Consider the following 22938-nt stretch of genomic DNA (forward strand, 5'->3'; position numbering starts at 1 on the left):
TCTTGGCAGGATTATCAATTGTCCAGAATTAATTGCTATGAAAATACTGAAAACAGAGAAGCTAAATTTTCACTTCTGTTAAATGTGTTGCTTCCCCTCCACCCCCTTCCCCACAGTTTCAACTTCTCCAGCTTCCTTTTTAACAAGAATAAAATCCATCCTCTGGAGGCAACACTTATCTGTTTTGAACTGAGTAAATCTTAAGATGAAGTCTTCCTTTTTGCAATAGGTATTTGGACAGGGATGAGAATTATGCAATAGTTACAGTTGTATCCTGTGTGAAAAAGGAAGGAACTAAATCTGAAAGATTGTTTGTAGAACAGACAGCAGAATTAACATGAAGGATTAGAGATGGAAAAGGTGATGAAATGGTTAAACTTGTAGGTTTTGAGGGCTGGGTGAGTAACTAATAGCAGGTGGTGAATTTAGAAGATCATGGGGTAAAGCAATTTAACTGCCAGGTGTATCATTGCCTGGGGGCTTCTTTGGGACTATGGAGAAGGAGGTTGGATCATTGGCTTGTTTTCCACTGGAATCGTACACTCTGTCTAAATTCCAGGAATTAATGGTTTGTGGCAGCCTGGGGCTGGCTCAAACTAGAATGGTAACAACTTACTGAAAAGAAAATGTAGAGACTTTAATTACTTTGTTTGTGTGATTTGACTTTGTAGCTGATTCTATTAGCCTCTGGACTGCAACCGTAGAACATTTTGTTTGAGAAGATTAATCAGTTACGGTAGAATTCCTTTCAAGCTCTGCAGTTATAGCACCTTTGAAAAGAGCCAAGCAAGAATTGTGGTTAGACTGGGACAGGTAGACTCTGTGCTTGTTAAATGCTGAAACATTTAATGTTCTTTGCAGGTCATGTAGTGTACCCCAGAAAAGTTTAGCCTTAATTAGGTGTGCAAAATGTTAGCTTTTTATTCCAGTGAAGTAGATTTGCTTTAACTGCAGAGTGTCTGTTTCGTTTGAGTGCAACTGTAACAACAAAAAAATTTACAAGCAATGTCAAACTTCTAATATGCTTTATTTGTGATACCAGTAAGCACTGTTAAAATGGATATAGTAATCAACAGTTGATTTTTTTTCAATAAAATGTCTAGCTACGCAGTTGGAAGGACACTCAACATAGCAGGATCTTTAATGACCCCTTTTCCCTTGCTGTCTCTAAAGTTTCACAGGAGCTAGTGGAGAGGATTTCTAAAATGCCCAGTAATGGGTCAAAAAGTGTTGCTTTTGCAACACTGTCGTATGGTATAACAAGAACACTGGTATAGTTGTGGTATACTTGAGGAATTAAGTATGCTGGTTTGGGGTGAAAAGTGATCTTGGTAATGAAAAGATTGAATTTTAGCACAGTTTATCATCACTAGTTGGTCAAAATTAATTTGCTTAATTCACACTTTAAAATGGTGTACATTACCTTTCTTAGCCTTGTTCCTTATGTCCTTCTAAAAAAACCTGCAAAAGCCCTGAAGCTGTGGACAACTCATTTTATTAGTAAACAAGTTTTACAGTGACTGTTTGAAACTAAATACCAGGGGAAAAAAAAAAAGATGTCAGACTTTAGGTTTAGGTTTGGAATTTAGCAAGAGGCATTAGACAATATAACTCTGTGGAATATTTATGCACATGTGATGTAAAATAAACAACAATGCGGCTTTCTAACTTTTTCCAACAGTTTGAAAATCATCTTAAAATCTCTCTTCCCTTAGATTAAGCACCCAGGAAAGGGAAAGCAGATGATGTTGCCGATGGTAGTAGAATGCAATAGTCAGGAAGGAGGGTGGTGGAGTGAATTATGTTATCCTAGTGCTGACTAGTGTTTTATTAGGGTTAAATTGTAGTCAACTGTATGTATGCTGCTGTAGCTCTGTGGAAAGAGGAGAAACAGCAGCTGCCTTTATCCCTCTTTACAAAACTAGTGCCAGCAACCTTGGGTCGGAACAACACGCTGGCTGACCTGTTTCTATCTGTTGAAAAGCATACTTCTGCAGTGGTGGGAGCGAACAGGGTGGTGACCCTATGTGCAACATTAAACTATGGCAGAAAACCTGGGTGGAGAATAATCAGAGCGTCCAGGCAGGAGGCGGGGACATGCAGGAGGTAAAGGATCCCTGTGCTGCCTCTTCTTCCTCCTCCTTACAGCTTAGCTGGGCAGGCAGAAAAGGATACCCTTACCTCTTGCTTGTATTGATTCTTCCTATTCAGTGGTTGAGTGGCAAAAGCAGATATTGAGCTCAAATCTCTGCAGCCTCATGTACTGGACTTGGAAAAGTACAAGAGGTGTCAAACAGAAGACAATGCTCCCTTTTAACTTTGATGTCTGCTTTCCTTCCGCTGTGCGTTAAGTCCACAGCCTAGTGGATTCTCATTGGAAACTAGCACCCAACTAACTCTTTGGTGTGTGCATCTCTTTTTTTTTTTTCTTCCTGATGGATTTTACAAAAAGAGAGATCTGTCCCATATTTGTAATTGTTAATTCCCACTGCTGCTGCTGCTCTCACAAGGATTGCGGTAAAGAGGTAGGTAAGAATTGCAGCTCTATAGAATAAGTGTGTGTATGCACAGGAAGGGATTTTGAGGATGGATCAGAATTCCTGATAAATCTGCTGAGCTGTTTTATGTTTGCATAGATTGTCTTTGACTTTTAAGCTTGACTGTACTTTATTCTCTATAATTTAAATTTAGATTAAAATCCTGAACAGCAATGTTGGAACACTTCTTGCTTTTGCTATTTGGTGTTATTCTAAATCTAACTATTTTTTAAAATATGGGGTTGGTGAGGGTGTATAACACTTTGTCTTCATTTTGGTTTGGTGTAAAAGCTATACGGCACTGACCTGTATCTTCTCTTATGAAGTAGATGATATTTTCAGTATCTCTTGCATTAGCACAAAATGCTAAACCGCTGGCCTGGTAATCTGGTGATCTAACTAATGCAGAAACATGTTTCTAGGCAAAAATTGTGGAGAGGAGTTCTGGGTAGCATATACTTCAGTGTTTAAAGTATTTTGGAAATCTAGTGTTTTAAAAATACTAACTTGTCTAACAGTACCTAACTTGCCTTTAATGGATCAAATAACCATATAAATGTGGATGTTGAATTTTGGAACAAACTTTTTTCACTGGATTAAAATCTGATAAAATCACAAACTTTACCACATCAAAAAGAAATGAAATATGGGATTTCTTCTTATGCTTAACATGAAGACTGTGAGATAAGTATTTAGTTCTGTATCACTTGGGCTTTGTGCTACCTAGATATGTGCCCAGATTTTAGAGGTGCTCTCAAAATGTAAGTGTTCAGTGGGTTTTATTTTAAGTTGGCATTTATTTCAAAAGAAGCAGTTCTGCCCTTCTTCGCCATTTCATTTCTGCAAGCCTGAAAGCTGGTGCAACAGTGTAGGGAACCAGGCTGGGGAGCTTCATCTCACTGGAAACTGCTGCAGGCTTTTTTTGGCTGGATTTGTTTCAAGTCTGATAAAACACCATCATCTGGTTCATTATGCAGCTGCATAAATGCATGTGCCGGTAAAAGGAAGGAAATGGCAAAGGTGTGGAATGGGAGATGGAGAACAGGAGATTGTCACTTTTGACAGTGCTGCCAGCTCATGCTATTTTAGATAGCTTGAGAAAATGATGATGATTTTCATATGTGTCTGTTATACCTATCTATACTTCCCCCTCCCCCCCCCACTCCCCCGCCCACCCCGCAAGAGCTCTTTCTATTTCTTTAGCAAACTTGGAAAAAATGCTGGTGGGACTTGGATGTTTAGTTCTCCTTGACTGCCACTGGGGAACAGGACTAAATTTGAGTTATCCTGGGATTCTTCTAAGGAGTTTGACATATAGGAGAGGCATATAGGAATGTGACCATCTTGCAGTAGGTGTAGTGAAAACCAGGAAATGCTGAATGGCTTAGTGTGTACTTGAGTGCCTTTGGGTTCAGAAAGTAATGAACGTATGCTTGGCCGCACAGCTCCTGTGCTTTTAAGGACACATCTCAAGGTTATGTGAATTGCAGGGCCTGGCCACCTTTGGTTTCTCTGTGATGGCAGACTAAGGTGTATATACAGCTCTAGGTAGAAAAAGGTTTAGTGATTTATCGATTTTTTCATCATTCATAGTATCCTCTGTCTTGTTATATAGTGTTTGGAGGAGGAGAAAAAAAAGTTTTTAAAAGCTGATGGTACTTAAGTGGCCCAAACTTGAGCATAAGGGGTGCTTGGCCAGCACTGTAGATTAGGCTTAGGTAACCCTTCTCAAAGAAGTGCAACAAACTGAGAAATAGGTGGCTGCTTGAACAGAGAATCCTCCATTGTTTTCAGGCCTCAGTGTGAGGTTCTCTTAGATTTTCTGAGGAGCAGTTAGGAGCAGGGAAGCTATGCTGGAGGGAGCTGGGAGGAGATTCTCCTTCTAACTGAGCTCTTGGTTTGGAATTCACAGAATGGGATATTGTAAAGTGGCCCTCATGGAGGGGCCTGAAGATTTTGGACAGGTATTTAATTTCTTTTAGGACAGAGAAACGCAGAGTAGCAGACTGAATCACTGATTTTTAAGATTTGTTCTTAGCTTTACTTTTTCAGGCTTCTTGCAAGAACAGAGCACGTGGTAAAATAATTAACAAGAAAACTCATGTTCTGGCTTTGTTACGTTAATATTTGCTGTACCAGTTGTCTTACTCATCTTGGACTTTAGTTTTTCTGAAATTAGATTGTTACAGATCTGACATCTTCATTCTACTGTTACGGTGTAAGTGAACATACACACAGGCTGCTGTTCTATGGGGCTTGAGCTATTTTAGGAAACTTAGACGTGTTAAATAAACCAACTTTGGCACATTTAGGTAAAAATATGTACAATAAGCAGTTACACAATTATCGCATAGGTTATGTATGTGTACACAGGAGAGCATTTAGTTATCTATAGAAACATCTGTCTCTACATATATGAACCTAAACTCCTGGGACTATTTTAAGCTTGGTCATAATTAAAGGTGGTGGTGTTTGACTAGTCTGCTATATGAGCAGAGACACATGCAAACAGGTACTTGATGCCAGTAGTAAACACTAAAACTAGTTTTATAAATCCCTATATAGTGCAGGGCTCTGCAGTGTCCTGCAAGGAAGTGGGAGATTTATAGTATGACCTGGTTACAGTATTAAGCTTACTCGTCCAAAAGTTGTTCTGGTGTCTTACCAGCTGAGGCATTGATCTCCAGAAGTCTAAATGTTCAGTGAAGCTTTTAAAAGGATTAGGTTAACGTTCACTGACAGGCTGTGTTTCAGAGCTTACTGTAGTCATAACACTCTTCTGTGAATTTCAATTGCCAGAATTTCATAAGAGCCAATTTTAGAGCAAAGAAGTAGATAAAACCTTCCTGTTAAAACAGCATTTTGGTTATCAAGTGAAAAACTGTGTCTTTCTAGAGCTTTGAGGTTTTTCTTATCCTTTTAAAAATTCCAGTTACAACACCTTAGTAAAATGTAATGATAAATAACATTTTTGTCCACTGGATGATGGGACTCTTGTACTTCTCCCAGTCTTGCGTTTGCATCTTTTAAAGTTGATGTTGGCAGTGCCCTCTTCTGGAAGAGCGTGGTAGAGAATATTTTAGGTAGTGAACAGATGAAGTCAGTGTGCTGTGATGCTTGGCCAAGTGGGGGAAAAAAACTATTTAAATGTAGATGGAAATTTTTATTGTATTCGGTCTCCATGTTCAGTTAGATGAAGGTCCGTAGTCGTAAAGGTTCTGGTTCAGAGACTTGAGACAAGTATATGATTTAAGGATTGTTTGACTTGAAAATGTGGGCTCTTCAGATGACAGAATTTAAACAGGATGTCTTCATCCTCTCTCATTCTGCTGTCTTAAATACAGAGTTTGAAGCTAAAGGCTGAATCAAATAAAATCAAGTGTCGAATTTTGCTGTTGTGGACAATTGCCCCTGAATTGGAGCTGCTGGCTATGATTAAGTGATGAAATTTGGCTCTCTGCCTGCAGTGTTTTGCAGAATTCCCAGATGGATATATCTCGTGGCCTGTTTGCTTTACTGATATGAGTAGCTGATCATACTTAGATTTTATTTTGCTTTCCCCAATGGCTTTCTCATGTATTGGAGAAAGGATTGCTGTGTGTCATTGGAGGACTGTACAGATCTGTATCGCTAAGCTAATTTTCCTGAACTCAGCAGCAGTAATGCAGGAGTGTGGTTTGAGCATAGTAGGTCTTCTTGGGAGAGCTAAGATACAGGAAAGCTTTTTTAAGAAAAAAAAATAAAATAAAAAAAATTAAACACTATACAAGTTATTTAATGATCCAGTCAGATGTTCTGGGCTAAAGTTTTTCCTGTAAAATCAATCTATGCCAAAATTACTTCGTATAATGGCATGTCAGAGACATTCTGGGAAGCAGCGGATTCCTTTGAAGACTGTGAAGTTAATCATGTGGGTTCATGCATTAGTGTTACATAGGAAACATTTAATTCTCAGTCCTGTCTGTGCACTCACCTCTAACCAATGTAACTTCCATGGAAATTAAATGGTTCTCCTATCATTACTGTAGAGAACCTGCCTGCCAAAGCCTTCTGTTGTGGAAGTGCAGCTGAGAAACAGGAAGGAAGAAACATTTTTGCAAAAGTCACTAACAAACAGATGAACAGTAAGATGTGGGTCAGATTTTTCTATAATTTGCACTAGTAAGGAATTCAGGCCAGTTATCTGTTGAATAAAAATAGTTTGTCTGTAAACACAATCAAAAGTTAAATCAAATGAGCCTTCCAGTTTCTCTGTTACTTGTATGTTCCAGGGTGTCAAGCCAGCCAGCTTTGATAAAGTAGCAATCCCTGAAGTGAAGGAGATTATAGAGGGATGCATTCGGCAAAACAAAGGCGAAAGGTAAGTGCTTTCTTTTCAGGTAGAGATATTACTTGCTGTCTGAGTCTTTTGCCTGTGATGATACCAGATCCAGTTACTTCCTGGGATGTTCTGTCTTCTGCTGAAAGTTGGGAAGCCAGTGTTACTTCTGCAGCCTCTATTCCTTGGTAGATTCTTATTCAACGATTGTTTTAGGGAGTTAACAGTGTCAGCGAAAGTACACATGCAATAGTAACCATCCATGTCAGTTTATTCAGAGATTGTACCACTTTTATTAAAACTTTGACCGAGTCAGCGAAATAGTGAAGAACAATTCTTCTGGCTTCCCAGGTATTTGGACTGTTTGGTTGGTTTTAGTCTCCCACTATTCTGTTCAGAGTTAGTTTTGTCAGTCCTTTTTGATTAACTCTGGAAGTTTAGTGTCCGATGGCATTGCTGTGTATTTTTAGTTTTTGTTCTTTTTTTCTTAGTTTTAAACAATTCTGATTCTTTCCCATTTTATGTTCATTTTGTGGCAGTACATCACTTATTTCTTGCCATTTAGTTTAAGTGGTTGACTTTTAGATTACTACTGTTAATGCTGTGCATATATGAACGTAGGTCTTTTTTTGTACCTTCAGGACAAAGCTTCTAATTGTGCCAAACAGAATGCAAGTTGAAATGGTTCAAAAGAGTATAAAATATGAATGGAATTATGGTGCTTATCTAGTGCTGAATTTACTAGATGAAGCTTTTGATAAGATCTTGAAATAGAATGAAATACATATTTGGATTACGGTATTGATTTGGAGACTAAGGGTTTTGTGTTGTGTTTGGTAAAACCATTCTTCAAGGTTTCTTATTATTTTAGTCAATATATATCCTGTTCAGCTGGCTTAAATCCGTTGGCATGTCTTCTAACCATTGTGTGACTTTTTTAATTATTATTTTTTTAATATATCTTTAGCATTGTTGCATTTTGTTTTTTCATCGTGCTTTTAAAGAGAAATTTGAATGATGGGCTGTCAAATACATGAGGGAAGTGTGAAATGTAGAAGGGGGGATAACCAGGCAAAAATGTTTCTTAGTAATTTATGAAAACATAATAACTGTGTGTGCTTTCTACATACTTTCCCAATATGCTAGATATGCTATTAAGGACCTTTTGAATCATGCCTTCTTCCAAGAAGAGACCGGAGTACGGGTAGAACTGGCAGAGGAAGATGATGGAGAAAAAATTGCCATTAAACTCTGGCTGCGAATTGAAGACATAAAAAAACTCAAGGGCAAATACAAAGATAATGAGGCAATAGAATTTTCCTTTGACCTGGAGAGAGATGTCCCAGAGGATGTAGCACAGGAAATGGTAAGTGTTGGTGGTCTTACAAAGCATCGGAATTACTGGCATTCTCTGGCAGTGAAATGTAGTCTGTGAGTCTCTGCTGTTACCATCTGGAAATAAACCCGCTTCAGAAGTCTGTGGATGAGAAGTTAGTGCCAGAGAACGGTAGCTTATATTGTAGCACTGCAACAGTGGCTGTCTGTGACAGTCTGAATTCTGTGAATGTATCCTCCTTCAGGTGGAATCTGGCTATGTCTGTGAAGGGGATCACAAGACGATGGCAAAAGCTATCAAGGACAGGGTATCTTTGATTAAGCGAAAGCGAGAGCAGCGTCAGTTGGTGCGAGAAGAACAGGAGAAGAAGCTTCAGGAAGAAGGTAGTCAGAAGCAGCAGCTGGAGCAACAGCAACCATCAAGTGCTTCCCATGCAGGGTCAAAGCATGCCCTATCTGTCACTGGTACTACTCCTGTCCCCACTACTTCAGCATCGGTTTCTACACAAGTGGAGCCTGAAGAACCAGAGGCTGATCAACACCAACAACTCCAGTTCCAGCAACCCAGTATATCTGTTCTTTGTAAGTGTGTCAGTTGGTTTATTTAGGAACTTTTGCACTTACACAGTTCCTCCCTTTAGAATCTTAAACTTCTGGTGGGTATAGCAGTAAATCTCTTTAAGATGTTGCTGTCTGCCATTGCTGTCTGCTGAAGAAGATGAGACCACTAGAAAGCACAGCAAAATAAGATGCTTTCTTGTGCCTTAGTTGAGCCAAGTCTTGGCACAATTCACAGTCCAGTGTCTTAGCACAAAATCATTTTCCTTTGTTACAAATTCACTAAATTAACTGGGGTGCCTGAAGCGTGAACATAAGTTTTAGTTTTTGCTGCCCTCCCATAGGGACAGTATGTGACAGCCCTGTGGAAGGCTGTATACTCTTGCACCAGTGCTTTTAGAGCTATTAGAAGCACTGACATGAATCCTTGTAAATTTACATGTAAGGTGGGAATGAGATTAATGTACAAGCCTTTCAGCTCATAATTTGCTTTCTGAAAAAAGGTTTCATTTTCTGTTTTACATACTGTGCATGAAAAGATGAATTAAAACTCTTCAACTTTTCCTCTTTTGCCATCCCAACATATGTGTCAGTATTTGAATAATGATGGTAGATGAAAACTTGTGTATTAGAATGGTGAAGTTAGAAAGCAAATTACTATCTGCTTTTTTAGTAACAGGGTTTTAAAATTCTCTACTATGCCTACATCAGGTTCATCTCCCAGCCAGCACAATAGACCGGTATTATATGCCTGTGTAAAATTAAATAAATAAAAATAAGTATTTAAAAATCCTGAAAGATCACTCATAACAATGTGGAATTTAAGTTTCTCTTTCTAGTCTAGCCTTTCATAAGAAGCACAGTTAAGTTTCTTGCCAAAGAACTCCTGAAATTGCTGATTTTTTTCAGAGTTTAGGGGAAGGCATATTGATAAGGAATTACTGTATTAAGGAAGAAAAAAAAGACATTTTTAATGAGCTTAAATACTACGAGAGGTAAAATGCTGACAAGGTCCATGTGACATGACACAAACATCAGTCTAATATTTGATTGATTATAACCAGGTCTTTAAAGTTGTGAATCCTGACTGCAGTTCTTGAAACGCAGATTTTTATCTTTTAACTTCTGCAGCTGATGGGACCGTTGACAGTGGCCAAGGGTCATCTGTTTATACGGAATCGTGCGTGAGCAGTCAACAGACTGTGTCATATGGTTCCCAGCACGACCAGTCAATCTCAACAGCTGCCGTCCAGGGATATCCAGCTTCAGTTGGCCAAGTGCAGTCACAGCAGCATGGAGGATATCAGCCACCTGCAGCGGTAAGCCAGAACTTACAGTATTGCAAACGCATGGAATTAGAATTTTATTTTGTATTTCTCTTGAAGGGATGAGAGGAAAGTCTGGCAGGCACTTTTCCATGTATGTGTTGTTTTGCATGTGATACAAATTCTGCATGGGAGTAGTTAAGGGGCTATTTTTGCAGGGTGACTGAGTCTAGTGGGGGGGGGGGGAAGTGCAAGGGCACATTTGCCTTTAATGCTTTTATTTAGTATTGAGTGCAATTGAGCAGAATGATGGGTTAGGTTTTTTTTATGGATGAAAGTAACATCGTCAGAACAAGACTATCTCATAAAAGTAGGCATTTAATCTCACATGGGAAGGTGATCTGTGCATGCGTATATGAAGTTACCAGAAATCAGGCTGTTGGTTTGATTTGAAGAAGGGATTAGAATAGTTTGAGCTACTGTGTAAGTATGAAATTGCTATATATGTTCTGTGAGGCTTTGATTACAGATTCTTCAGGTAAGATTTTTTTAACTGTTATAGAATGCTGCATGTGAGAACTCCAGACTGAAAAAAACCCACACCCTTGTTCCCAATTTTGTTTCTAGCTTTTATTGATTTGTTCATCAGTTGCCATGCGTATTCCTTTTCCCTGGAAAGTCTGCACTGGGCACAAATACTTTTCCTACTATGTTCATTTGTGTTGCCCTTTTATTTTGTTTGTTGTTTTTTTTTTTTTTTTTTTTTTCCTTAGTATGTTTCTAGATCTGAGTATAAGAGTATGCAGAAATCTATTCTAACTATGGAGTGGAACTTCTGCTACTGCTGTATTGTCTTCAGTGGTTCCCTTGTCACTTGTTTTTTACACAAATAAAAATCTAAGCCTGAAGCAGAGACATTATGTTATGATGTAGTAATACCATAAGGGAGAAGATGTGACACTTAAAAAGTGAGCACCCTCAGTATTTCCACTTGTGGTTGTAGGCTTCATTGTAGAATCATCGGTGTTAGTAGCTTTTGAGAAAACATGCTGGTTTCACTCACAAGCAAAGCATCTCCATCTTTTTTTCAAAGGCATTTAACCTGAAGTGTGTGATACTGCTAATCCTTGATCAAATTAGTTTTTAATCCCTGTTAAATAAGCTCCGGCTCTGGGTAAGCCATATTTTGACACGTGGGCATATATTGGAGCACAGAAACCACTTGACAGTCTTGCGATGGCTAGCTCCCAAGTTGAAAGACCACAGTCTTTTGAGAGTGCATGGGAGAACAAGCAGATGGCAGAGGTACAGTCAAGCTGCTCAGTTCACTGCTAAAATGTGCTCATGCGCTGTGATGATGACAATGGTACCAGGATGTTGGCCGAACAGAGTAGAACACTACAGGAAATACTGAACAGTTTGTTGAGAAGACAGGATGGCAAGTCAAAATGATACTGACAACTGGCAAAATGACCTTAAAAAGAGAAAGAGTGCAGTTCAATCAGGACAAGAACAAGGTTCATGCTTAAACAGGAATAATCAGCTACACAAGTACAGGATGAGCAACAAGTGATTAGGCAGCAATTCTGACCCAAAAAAGTCAGACCGTGAGCTGGATGTGGTCAAAAACATGATGCTGTTGTGAAAAAGGCAAACATGTTACATGAAGTAGTTCTGCTCTTGGCCATTGGTAAGTCTGTTCTGGATACTCTGCTTGAGTGAATTTGAGGGTGAATTGGGAGAGAATTCAGAAAAGAGTGACAAAAAATTCCACTGGAAATACAGAAAATGTGGTTTATGTGGGAAAATGGAAATAGTTAAGCTGAGCTTATGAAAGATGAGCTTCAGGAGAGAGAAAGCTGTAAAGGCTGCTGTAAAATAGGAGGCCAATCAGGTCACAACATTGTTGTCAGGTAGAGTAAGAAATGATAAGCCTAAATTGCAGCATGGAATTTTTATTTGGGAAGGGTTTTTTTCTAACCAACAAGGACAGTTAAGTATTGCAGTCTCCATCAGTGGAGATGTTTCTGAACAGTTTGGATAAATTAGAGTCAAGAGTGACATGTATAACTAGTCCTACCTTGAAACAGGTGAAAATTATGTGTAAAGTATCTCTTTAACCCTTTGAGTTCCCTTATGCCTCTCTCCCAAATTTTTGAGCAGTCTAGCAAGATTGCTCACATCAGAAATCAGATCTCTAGTCAATATCTTGAGGACTTTTTCCCTGAAGGTCTGTATTTTATTTCAGTTATGATAAGAAATTGTGGATTATATCCATAAGAGGCATATACCATTAGAGAAGGAAAACTTGCAGTTGGAGACTGCCTCTTTAAAACATTATCTTTCCATTCAGCTAAAAACAAACAACACACAAAAAAACCAACCAAAAACCAAACAACCAAACAAAACCCAACCAAACCAAACCAACCAAACAAAACACAAACCAAAAGTAAACCAGCGAAACACAACAAAAACCCCCAAACCTAATTCTGATTCTTCATATTTGGTTGGATTGTTGGATTTTGACCCATGGCCTCTTCTGGGTTGTGGCAAGGTTATAAAATCCAAATGCTTTTGTTGTCCCAGTGTTTGCAAAATGCTTATCGAAGACTAATTTTTCTGAATTTGCCACACATTAAACCAAATTATTTTCCACAACTCCTGTTGTAGAATGTGTAATGGTTAAATATTTATGGTAATGTTTTAGTTAATAAAGAGCCGGTTGCATACAGTTAGCCCACTTCAGGCAGTGAGGTGCCCAAGCAGAGGGGTTTGTGAGGTGTTCTCTGAAAACACATATCCACTCTACTAAACTAAGGGTGAATATTTGAAAGCTCATCAGTTTCTGTTTGGGTTTTCTTATCAGACTACCAGGTGCTGTCAGTACATACCCTACAGGCCACATCCGTGGGCCCAGAGAAAATATTTTCTCCTTTCTGTTCTGCATTCCACATGCTTCTTGTAAGGGCGCTAGGGAATGTCCCACACTACTCAGTGACCTAAGCAAACTTGGGTCCTCAGAGGTGCACATAGCCTGTTCCCAGTGTGTGTTGTCATTCATTCAGCATTTCTCATATCTTCTTGCACACATAGTAGTCAGTATTGGGCCTCTCATTGTGTGTCTGCGTTTCTTCTCTACCTCATAATAGTTTTTGCTGGTTTTGTTTTTCATTTTGTTTTGAAGTGTTCAATTCTTAACTTTTGTTTTCCTCCTTTAGCCTCAACGTGATCGTAGCATGTCAGTTTGTGTCCCCCACCTTCCTGCTCTTCCCTCTATGTCCTGCATCCCTCTCAGTGCTCCTTGCACCCCACCACCAGCGCTGTCTGCACCTCTTTCTCCTTTCTACCTTCGGACTGTCCCTGAAGAAACCTTTGCAGAAAAGCTTTCTAAAGCCCTGGAAAGTGTCCTGCCCATGCACTCAGCCTCTCCACGCAAGCATCGACGCTCCAGCCTGCCCTCCCTCTGTGTCAGTCCTGTATGTGTTACCATTTGCCTCCTGGCACAGTAAGATAAGTTATCATTAAATACATCCTGGGCTTCGGGCATTTTTAAAATGAGAAAATGAAGAGCTGATTCCTCATTCCTTATACTGTGCTGCTGGAACATTGATCTTTTTTGGGAAGCAGTACATTAAACACTATCAAACAGTTGGGAACTGTTCGTTTTTTGTATTTGAGGATAGTAGAAAAGTGAATTAGCCAGTTGTACCACAGAACATAAATGGAAGACTAGTTCTTATGCCCTTAAATCAGAAGACCAGCTTCTTATTTTCCAAATTCTAAGCAAACATTGAATGTTCATTAAACCATGCATAAAACAACCAGCTCTTAAAGCTTGGTTGCTGTGGCTCATTACTCTAAAAGCTTTGGCTAGGTGTGGTAGTAATAATAGAAATTAATAGCATTAATATGAATACTTTTGAGAATTTTTCTCTAAGTTTTTATCAGAAATGCCACTTCAACTGCTGCTTGATGGGGAAAAAGCTGTTGTTTCATGTTTCTCAGAAGATTAGATGCAAGGTAGCTTTCTGGACAGGAGGTAGTCTGTTCTCAGTTTTGGGCTTTGATTTGCATTAAATAAATTTTGAGAAACACTTCCCTGTAAGTGAAGGATATGGAACTAGTTTTCAGAATAGGAAGAGTTCTTCATCCTATATGACCTTCTTGTTAGTGTTGGTCAATATGGAAATTTGCTGCTGCTTTTCCAGAAAAAAAGGGTCCGTGGAGAAACAGAACAATGTGGAATTTGAAACTTTTCAAAGTCATAACTGTCATCTGGCATCTGTCTTAAAGACAGTATATTTGTTACCGACTCTGGCAGGTTTTTTCTTTTCCCTCTGGGTTTGATAATATGTTGTTTCTCAACATACTGTAGGCAAGAGATTAAAAAATGCAGAGTTACAAAGTTGCTTGGTATTCTTACATAGAAGTCTCTTTAGTGAAAAGCTCCCTACAAATCTTAAATAAGATGAGCCTCATATGCAGTAGTACATCAGATGGAGTGTAATTACCTGTGGACTCCACTGTTAATAAACCTGTGAATGTTTTATTGTCCAGGCAAGAATTAGATTTGTTTCAGTGAGTGGTAATATCTTAAGTGATGAGTTATGATTAAAACTGACCAAAGGGATCCAAACAGATGATCAAATTGGGCAGAATCAAAAGGCTTTGCAGTTATTACAATATATTTTTTCCATCCATGGGCTGGAATGGTTCAGTTTTGTCTTGTACAACATATCTCTGTAGCTCCCTGGATTGCATACAGACCACACTCCTGACAGGACACTAGCCCTGGATGTTTTGTATTGAATAATATTAAGATTTAATGCCATTTTAGCTTTTAAATGCGAACTAGAAGCTCTACATTGTTGCTGCTATCAAGTTCTGAATTTTGATACTCCTCGTATGGCAGTAACTGCAGGGGTTTGATTGGCTTTCAAGTGCTGATCACAATGGATAACCTGTGACTATAAATCTCATTACACTGTCAGGAGCAAAACTGGTTTGTATTTGTGAACTACTGGAACTGGACTGGAAAAGCAGCTCTAACACGAGCAAATGTTTCCATTTGTAGCTCTGCCCGCCATGGATGTATTTAATGGATATTTACAACTCACCTAAATTTCCTAACTATTGTGTGTTTTTTGACCATGAATTGAATAGTCATTCTATAAAGTTACTTCACAGAACTGCCTAGTGAACTGTGCTTGTTGATGTGCTTTCACTTTTAATGTATGAATTACTTGTCTTGTTCATGTCGATACAGCCTCAGCATCCGCGTGGGGGAACACCAACGTTCCCAGATTCACAGATATTTTTCCCAACCGTTCATGAACGGCCGGTGTCTTTCTCACCACCACCTGCCTGCCCGCCGAAGGTGGCAGTCGCTCAGCGGCGCAAGAGCACTTCATTTTTGGAAGCCCAAACTTGCCACTTCCAGCCATTGCTGAAGACTGGCCAGAATTTAGTTCCACCTGGTGGTAGTCCCACCAATTGGACACCAGAGGCCTTCGTTATGCTGGGCACAGCAGCTCAGAGAGTCGCTGGAGAGCCTCTGCATGTGCAAGTTAATCCTGTGTTTGAGCCAGCTCCTGTCCACAGTGACTATAGATCTGGACCAACACCTCCAGAGGATGCTCACTACAGAATGCATCCAGAAGCTGTATATTTGGTGGGCATGCACTATCCATCACAGGTATCGGAGCAGTATGATCAAGTAGCTTATAACTCTTATGCGACTGAACATTTGAAGCAGGTCTCTGAGTCAAACCATGGGCAAGGTGGTCCTCCACAAAGCTCTGTGTTCGACTTTCAATCGGGGCAAACATATCTGGCAAGACATATTCAGAACCTGAGGCTGGATTCTGGCATGGGTCCCCTTTCTCCAGCATCCAGTGTTTCAGCTCCTTTGAGTGCAGATCCTGCTCAGATGACGTTCCACCAGGTATTTGTTCCGCACTCTGCCCCAGCTGTGCTCTCTCACAGTGGTGATGGCAGAGCGAGCTGTGTCTTTGAGTTCCATGTCCACACACCGACTTCTGCTCCAGCAGAAGGGGCAGTTTTACCCCAGCGGGTCTACAGAAGTCGCCGGGGCTCTATGGAGACCAGTCAAGAGGAATCCACTCAAGGCGTAGGGTCGCACGGTCGGCTTCAGCCTGTGACAGAGGAGCAGTGTCGCTATCTTGGTCCCGAGTTAGCAGGTCCCAGAAGGGGCTCTGCCAGGCGGAGCTGGCCGGAAGGAAGCCCAGAATACTCCAGTGATTCCTCACAGCTGACTTCCTCTGACACTGGCGATTTCCAGTCTCCTCCCCCTACAGGGGGGTCATCTTCTGCTTTCGGTTCAGACTTCTCATTGCCCATTGTTCAGCTGCCTCAGAAGGTATTGCAAGAGTCGCAGCTCTTCATCTGCTTCCCCCAGGGAGCCTCGACTCAGCAGGCCTTGTCCACCTCGCTTCCATCAGGACCACCTGCACTCTATCCTCAGGTTACAGGAGCAAACCCTTCCAGAATTTCTCTGCTTTTTTTAAGTCATACCTTGCAAAGGGGACCCTTGTTCTTACACTTGCTACATGTGGTTCTAAGTATTAGCATTCATGGGGATGTCTTTCCACCGAGTCAGTAGTACATTAGGATCTCTTTAACTTACCAGGTTGCAATGAAGTAATGAGACATCAGCAACCACTTGGTCTGTGTTCAGCTTCAGCTGAAATCCTGGCTGGGCTTTTGTGTTAAGGGTAACAAATGGTCAGTATTCCATCTGGGAGTAGTTTGTATTTTGGCAAGAAATAGCTGGAGTACCCAACTTGCTTTTAAGCAGTGGGTTTAATGACATGTGTCTTCTCCAGTTTGAACCAGCAGCGATAGTAAAACTTGCTTTGTATTTTTGTTCCTGCTCCTTAGCCATTTAATGAGAATGTGTTATTTGAAGTTGAACTTCTGTATGAATAATGTTTCATCAGATAACAACAAAGTTAATTTGATGACTGTCCAAAACATAAGAGTTTTTTCTGGCCTTGGTGCAAGAGAGTGGGAACAGAGGAATCGAAGGAGCTGTATTATGTCCGTGTACGTGGTTTTGGAAATGTATTTGCAGGATCGTTAGAGAGCTAAAGTTGAGTAGTAAATTAGTGGCACAAACAACTGTTGCTATTAATAATAGGTATTGTTCCTCATAAGCCTAGAACATGGTGTCCTTTGAAAAAACAAAATTTGAGGCCTAAAGCTTACTTTGGAGGTACATGTTTTATCAGCATATGTGGTATTCGAACTTGCAATAGTCAGTAACGCATTTGTACACTGTGACTGTGAGGTGTATGTGTGTATAGATTGTGTCTGCACTTTTAGTTTGAAACTTTTCATAAGAATTTTGTTTGTGAAAAGAGAGGATTTACTTTAAGTAGACTTTTCTCCTTACTCTTTCTGTTCTTGGAATTAGGGGTTCTCTGACATTTTAGTTATTGGAGTATTAGCAACTTTTGGATTTGTGTGAAGGAACTGAAGGAGAATATTTTTTTTCTTTTTGTGGTAAGATCAAGAACTCAGTATTTAAGTATTTCTGTATGGGATACAAAGGTGTTTTATTGAGGCTGAAACAGCTTTAATCAGTAGTGTAATAGACAGTAATTTCTATGCTGTAGGAGAACTTGTGGAGTGAAGCTGTTACTCAAGAAGTATGAAAACTACTTGGGGATTGTTTCTCCATAAACCACCTGTGTTAAGCTTCAGGAGGTGACTTCTGATGGATGTAAATTACATGTGGAAAACACAATAAGGGATCGTGATTATTTTACAGAATATAAGTTTTGAGATCTTTTATCTAATTCATTAAAAGGTTAGAATTTGAAGCACAGAGTCAATGTGAACAGATGTTACAGCAGTGGGATATAGCACATGTTTAGATCCTAGCCCATGAGGGCCTCAAGTTTCTAAAACAGCAAAGAAAAAAATGGTTCTTTTTATTGGCAGTCTGCTTTCTCCAAAGTTTCTATAATTTACAGTAGTATGTAATTTTAATAAGCTTGTTCCTAATAAGCTTCTACAAGCTAAATGATCACAGCATTCAGGAATTCTAGTAGACATTTCTGATGTGATACATATGCACCAGATATTTTTTCTTACAAAGACAGTTCACCAAAGTGGTGCATGTTCAGAGAACTCATCTAGAGCTCTTTGTCTACTTGTCTCCCAGGATCTGATAAGGAAATATAATTGTCACAAAAATAATAGTGAAAATCCTGGGATCTGATTAAAAAAAAGTCAGCCACAAAAATAATAATGAAAATCCATTCCATTTTCTTCTACATCTTCCACATTCATTTGTATGCCACTCATCCATTTTTTTCGTTGCTTATTCATTCAGAAATTCTGTCATAGCTAGAATGTTGACCCCCAGATTCTTCAGTGTCCAATTATTCAATGGTAGTGAGTCTGAAAATTATTTCTGTCTTGTATTTTGACATGCCTTTCAAAGGGAACTCATGACATGTACATGTACTGGGTACTTTGTTACTGATCTAGAATGCTGTATATCTTCTTCTTTTTTTTTTTTTTTTTTTGTTTAACAGATAGCTTTATTTCCTTCTAGCTGCCTCCTACCCCCACCTAACTGTGTTTAGAACACATGTAAAGGTAAAACTTAATGCCTCTATTTCCAGTTACCATACCCAGGCAACCCGCTCTTAAAGCATCATCAGTGGAAGCAGCAGCTGGTAGGCTGATCTGTCTCATGTTGAGGGGCATGTGGGTTGCAAAGACTTCCTGTATTGGTTGTTTTGGAAGACTTAAAAAGGAGTTCAGTAATTTTCCAGATTGTTCTGCCTTGTTCTGGTTGTTGTATTTGGCCAAAAGGACTGGTTGTCCTAAAAGACAGCTAGAAACCTGTTCCAACCAGATCATTCCAAGCAGAAATTATTTTAATTGCCTGCTGCAGAAACTAAAGGGGATTTTAAGCTGATTTGCTGTCTTTTTTTTTTTCCTCTTCTAGACACAGGTACAAGGCCAGTCAGCCTCAAGCAGTGCATCGGTGCCATCCCAGCCTACCCAGCATCCTCAGCAGGTAAGATCGCAGTACCTAAAACCAAGGCTAAAATAATTTTAGTATAGGTTTTTGATGACTCTTTAAGGGCAATTGTCTACTTATGGTCCTCTCTTCATCTTATAGTTTTGGACAAAAGCAAAGGCATCTATGCTACAAGATTATCTGCGTTGGTTCTTCTGAAATTTATTTTTTGAATCATGTTATTGCTTGTTTTCATGTGTCTGTCTTTCCCAACTTCCCCCTGAGCTTGTAGTGGAGGTCCCATTCAAGGGAAGCCATGACAGGAATTGCAAGTTAAACAATCTAGATTTCATTCTCATGATTTCTTCTAACTGGAAATAGTGTCTTCTGCAAAATCCTCTTCTCTTAGCTGCCTTTTTGTCCTTTATAGAATCTTCACTTTCCTTTTCACAGGTGAAAGTTTTGGTGCTAATAATGGGGTTGTATTAGTATTGCTAATAAGTAATTGCTAAAGCTTAATAGACTCAGCATATTCAGAAGAACCACTGGTGTCATTTAGGAGGGAGTAAAAAGTAGAATTTAAATAAGATACGCTTTAAAAATTTCTTTGGGGGAAAAAATAGCTTCTGCTTCATTTCCCTGCTACAGAATGCGCAGCAGCCAGCCTCCTCCCAACAGCCTGGACAATACCAGCTGCAGCAGCCATCGGTTTCTGCTGGTGCCACTCCCACACAAACTGTGTCTCAAACTCAAACTTCACAGATTATGCCAATGCCTCAGGCAGCAGCTGGGACACAGGTAAACAAAATCCTTCTTTCTAGCAGAAGATTTTTGTCTTCTTCACTGCTGGTAAATTCAACATGCTGCTACTTTCACTTTTGTCATCTTTTCTAATGTTCCAAAACATTCATCCAAATAATAGTGTTCTTAGTGTGCTACAACTGTCAGTTTTGCTGGAAAATGTGTTGGACACCCTTTCTTTTACACATGGCAGTCATGAGTAATTTGAGGGAGGGATAGCACTTCCATGCACAAAGATCTTTAAATTGTCAAAAATATCATGAGGTGTATTGATGAATGGTATATTATGAATAGATTTTCAGGAACTTGTCATTTCTCTGCTTCCCATCAATGTCTACCTTCGGCACCATTATGTGTGTAAAACATGTTCACTTATTTAGGTAGTAGTAGTATTTAGGACTGCCTTCTCCACTCTCATCTTTCTTACTCAGCTCTTCTCCTTTGCTCCCTGGTCAAGAAGCTTCTGTTACTGACTGTTAATTCATTTTGGCTCATATCTCTAGCTTGAACATGCGAACCTTGATTTTGTTTTTAAAAATTGTTGTTTTGTTGCTTGTTCATCTAAACTGCCTTTCAAGTTGCATCATTTGCTGGCTTTAATTGACATATATCCCCTGCCATTCTGAGTGCTGGCACAGTGGCTTCTCATTCTCTGTTGCTGCCCATGCCCAAAGCTGACAGATTTGTTGAAAGATTTGGGCTTCTCTTCTGTAAGAAGGCAAGCTTGGCTCTGGGGACAGAGTTGCAGGGAACTCAATTCTGTTTATGCACAAGTCAGTGCTTCAGGGTATTTGAACGCTGCTCTTTCACCCTCTGTGGGTGTCTGTTTCAAGAGCCTGTTGAGTTCTCCAGGGAAAGTGTTGCAAAGTGAGGACCTTTTGGAGTGCCAGCCGACTTCCCGGCCACTCTGCCAACTGAGCTCCCCACCAATTTTAACAGAGTGCTATAACTTGAGTAATTCTTTCTTTGCCTAATGCGTAAAAATTCTGCTTTCTGCAACCTTGCTTTAAACAAAAAAAATCTATCTGTATTTTCTTTACCTCCCCAGCTTCCTGTTTCCCAACCAGTGTCGATCATCCAAGGCGAGCCTCAATTACCTGTTGCAGCACCTTCTGTCCCTCAGCCTTCAGTTGCCCCATCAGTCCCCATTGGCTCTCATTTTCTACCCATGGGACAGCCCTTGACAACTTCCATGGTTCCCCAGTTCTCAGTCTCACAGTTGCCCGTAGCAGCTCCTCATGTGTCAGTGGCTCAGCCAGGTTTCCAGTCACTGCCCATTTCAATGGCAACTGCCATGAATCAGCCATTGCTCACACTGGCAACGTCTGCTGCGGCAACCACTGTCCCTGTAGGACCAACTGTTGTCCCTAGCCAGCTTCCCACGCTGCTGCAGCCTGTGGCTCAGTTGCCCAGCCAGGTTCTCCCGCAGCTCCTGCAGCCAGCTGTCCAGTCCGTGGGATTGCCAGTCAGCATTGGACAAGCTGCTGAAGCTTCACTTCCTGCTGGAGATGCTCTTTACCAGGTATTGTTGCAAGCCAGCAGAGCTCCACATTTTTTACCTATTCCTCTGAAGTACTGGATCTGAACTGTGTGCCCTGACCAACCCACTTCTCATAAGAGAGCCATTAAGCCACAAAGATGAATTCTGTTATGTGGTAAAGGACCATTTAAGTAGAGGGGGGGGGGCAAAAAGAAAAACTCCCTGGACACCCCAGTGCTTTGGGTTTTTCATATATGGCATTTGAATTTGCTTAAAATGACAGGATCATAGTACAAGACCTTGGTTAACCACTGTGTGAAAGAGGACAGCTACACATCCAGGAGATTTGTCAACTTGGAAAAAAAAGTTATTTTTAAAATGGGGGATGTGTGTTGGAAAGAAATTCAATGGCAACATATTCAGCAATGTCAATATTTCATTCCAAGTCTGAGGAGGGGGACATGGATATTCTAGACATAAATAGCATGGATCTTGAACGTGAACCAAGTACCTGATGCTAGTCATGAAATGCTAGACTTTTTGGCACAGGCTGCATCAGCTACTTTGTGGGATCACTGTAAAAATGACTATCTGAATAGAGACAAAATGAGTGATTCAGCACATGATTGTTGTTCTGGAACAAAAATTATATAGATATAGAAATATCTGCACTGGGATTTTAAGGGGTGCTGTAGTACAGAAGCTGTGTGTAGGACGGTTCCTGGGTCAGCTCATCATGAGAGCACAGGAAGAACACAAGACAGATTTTGCTGTTAGCCTCAAGAGTCAGCAGCAGTTGCGTAACACCTTCTGAGCAGTAGTTGTTCAGCCTGAAAATTCTTCGAACTCATTTCAAGTCTCAGGCCTTAAAATGTTAAGCCAAATAGGCAACTCTAAGAGCTGGGAGCTGAGGATTGTTTTGCCGAAGACTTGGAACTTTGAGTAGCAGTTTGCTTGTTCGAGCATGGTGACTCACAAGCTGAGCTTTGGCTGTGTGAACAGTTTGCCCTGCTTCTCTGGGCAGATAGCCTTTGGGAGTGCCTGAAGTATGGAAGGTTGGAACATGCCCCTGAAACCGATATTTTTTTTCTTTTTTTTTTAAATCTTGTTTCCTAATTAGCTTTGATGCTTGCTAACTTGACTCCCTTGTTTCTATCATAGGGCTTCCCATCTCGGCTGCCTCCTCAATACCCCAGCGACTCGAATATTGCACCTTCCTCTGCTGTGGCCTCTGCTAGCATTCCTTCTGCCGTACTGTCCCCTCCCTTACCTGCAGATGCAATGGCTCAGCCGGGCTTTCTTGCTCCTGTTGTGCAGCCGTATGTGGAGCAGAACGTTTTAGTTCCCATGGGCAGCCTAGGAGGACAGGTTCAAGGGCCCCAGCCTACAGTGAGTTTAGCACAACAGGCCTCATCTGCCTCCTCGCAGCAGGCAGTTTTGGAGGTAAATATATTGAATATAATGTCGTGATACATTCAGGGCATTTGAATTATGCAATGGTGTATATGTGTGTGGAACTAGTCCCTTCCATGCTTGTCTTCAGTTGGGAATTAATATTTTAAATGACCTTTTTCTTACAGCAGAATGTCATGCCAATGTGGGGACCTTGTTGCCACTGGCTGTTCTGTTGGGAAGTGAGTGTGCAT

The 22938-nt window shown here is 40.3% G+C and overlaps 1 protein-coding gene across 18 annotated transcripts in view; it reads left to right on the forward strand.

The window, feature by feature from the left end:
* The window catches only part of WNK1 (WNK lysine deficient protein kinase 1), a 107224-nt gene that overhangs the window by 53489 nt on the left and 30797 nt on the right, over positions 1-22938 (forward strand). For 9 of the 18 annotated variants that reach the window (XM_065035735.1, XM_065035675.1, XM_021284733.2 and 6 more), the window contains exons 5-15: positions 6809-6897; positions 8002-8221; positions 8436-8772; positions 9880-10067; positions 13232-13489; positions 15280-15708; positions 18997-19068; positions 19660-19809; positions 20861-21334; positions 22454-22735; positions 22873-22926. In XM_065035735.1, the coding sequence (XP_064891807.1) occupies positions 6809-6897; positions 8002-8221; positions 8436-8772; positions 9880-10067; positions 13232-13489; positions 15280-15708; positions 18997-19068; positions 19660-19809; positions 20861-21334; positions 22454-22735; positions 22873-22926 (2553 nt within the window). Of the gene's footprint in view, positions 1-6808; positions 6898-8001; positions 8222-8435; positions 8773-9879; positions 10068-13231; positions 13490-15279; positions 16498-18996; positions 19069-19659; positions 19810-20860; positions 21335-22453; positions 22736-22872; positions 22927-22938 lie in introns of all 18 variants that reach the window. The other 9 variants (XM_065035664.1, XM_065035743.1, XM_065035751.1 and 6 more) reach the window with 9 other exon arrangements.

This window comes from Columba livia, chromosome 1, assembly GCF_036013475.1.
Source record: "Columba livia isolate bColLiv1 breed racing homer chromosome 1, bColLiv1.pat.W.v2, whole genome shotgun sequence".
In the NCBI taxonomy this organism is placed as follows: Eukaryota; Metazoa; Chordata; class Aves; order Columbiformes; family Columbidae; genus Columba; species Columba livia.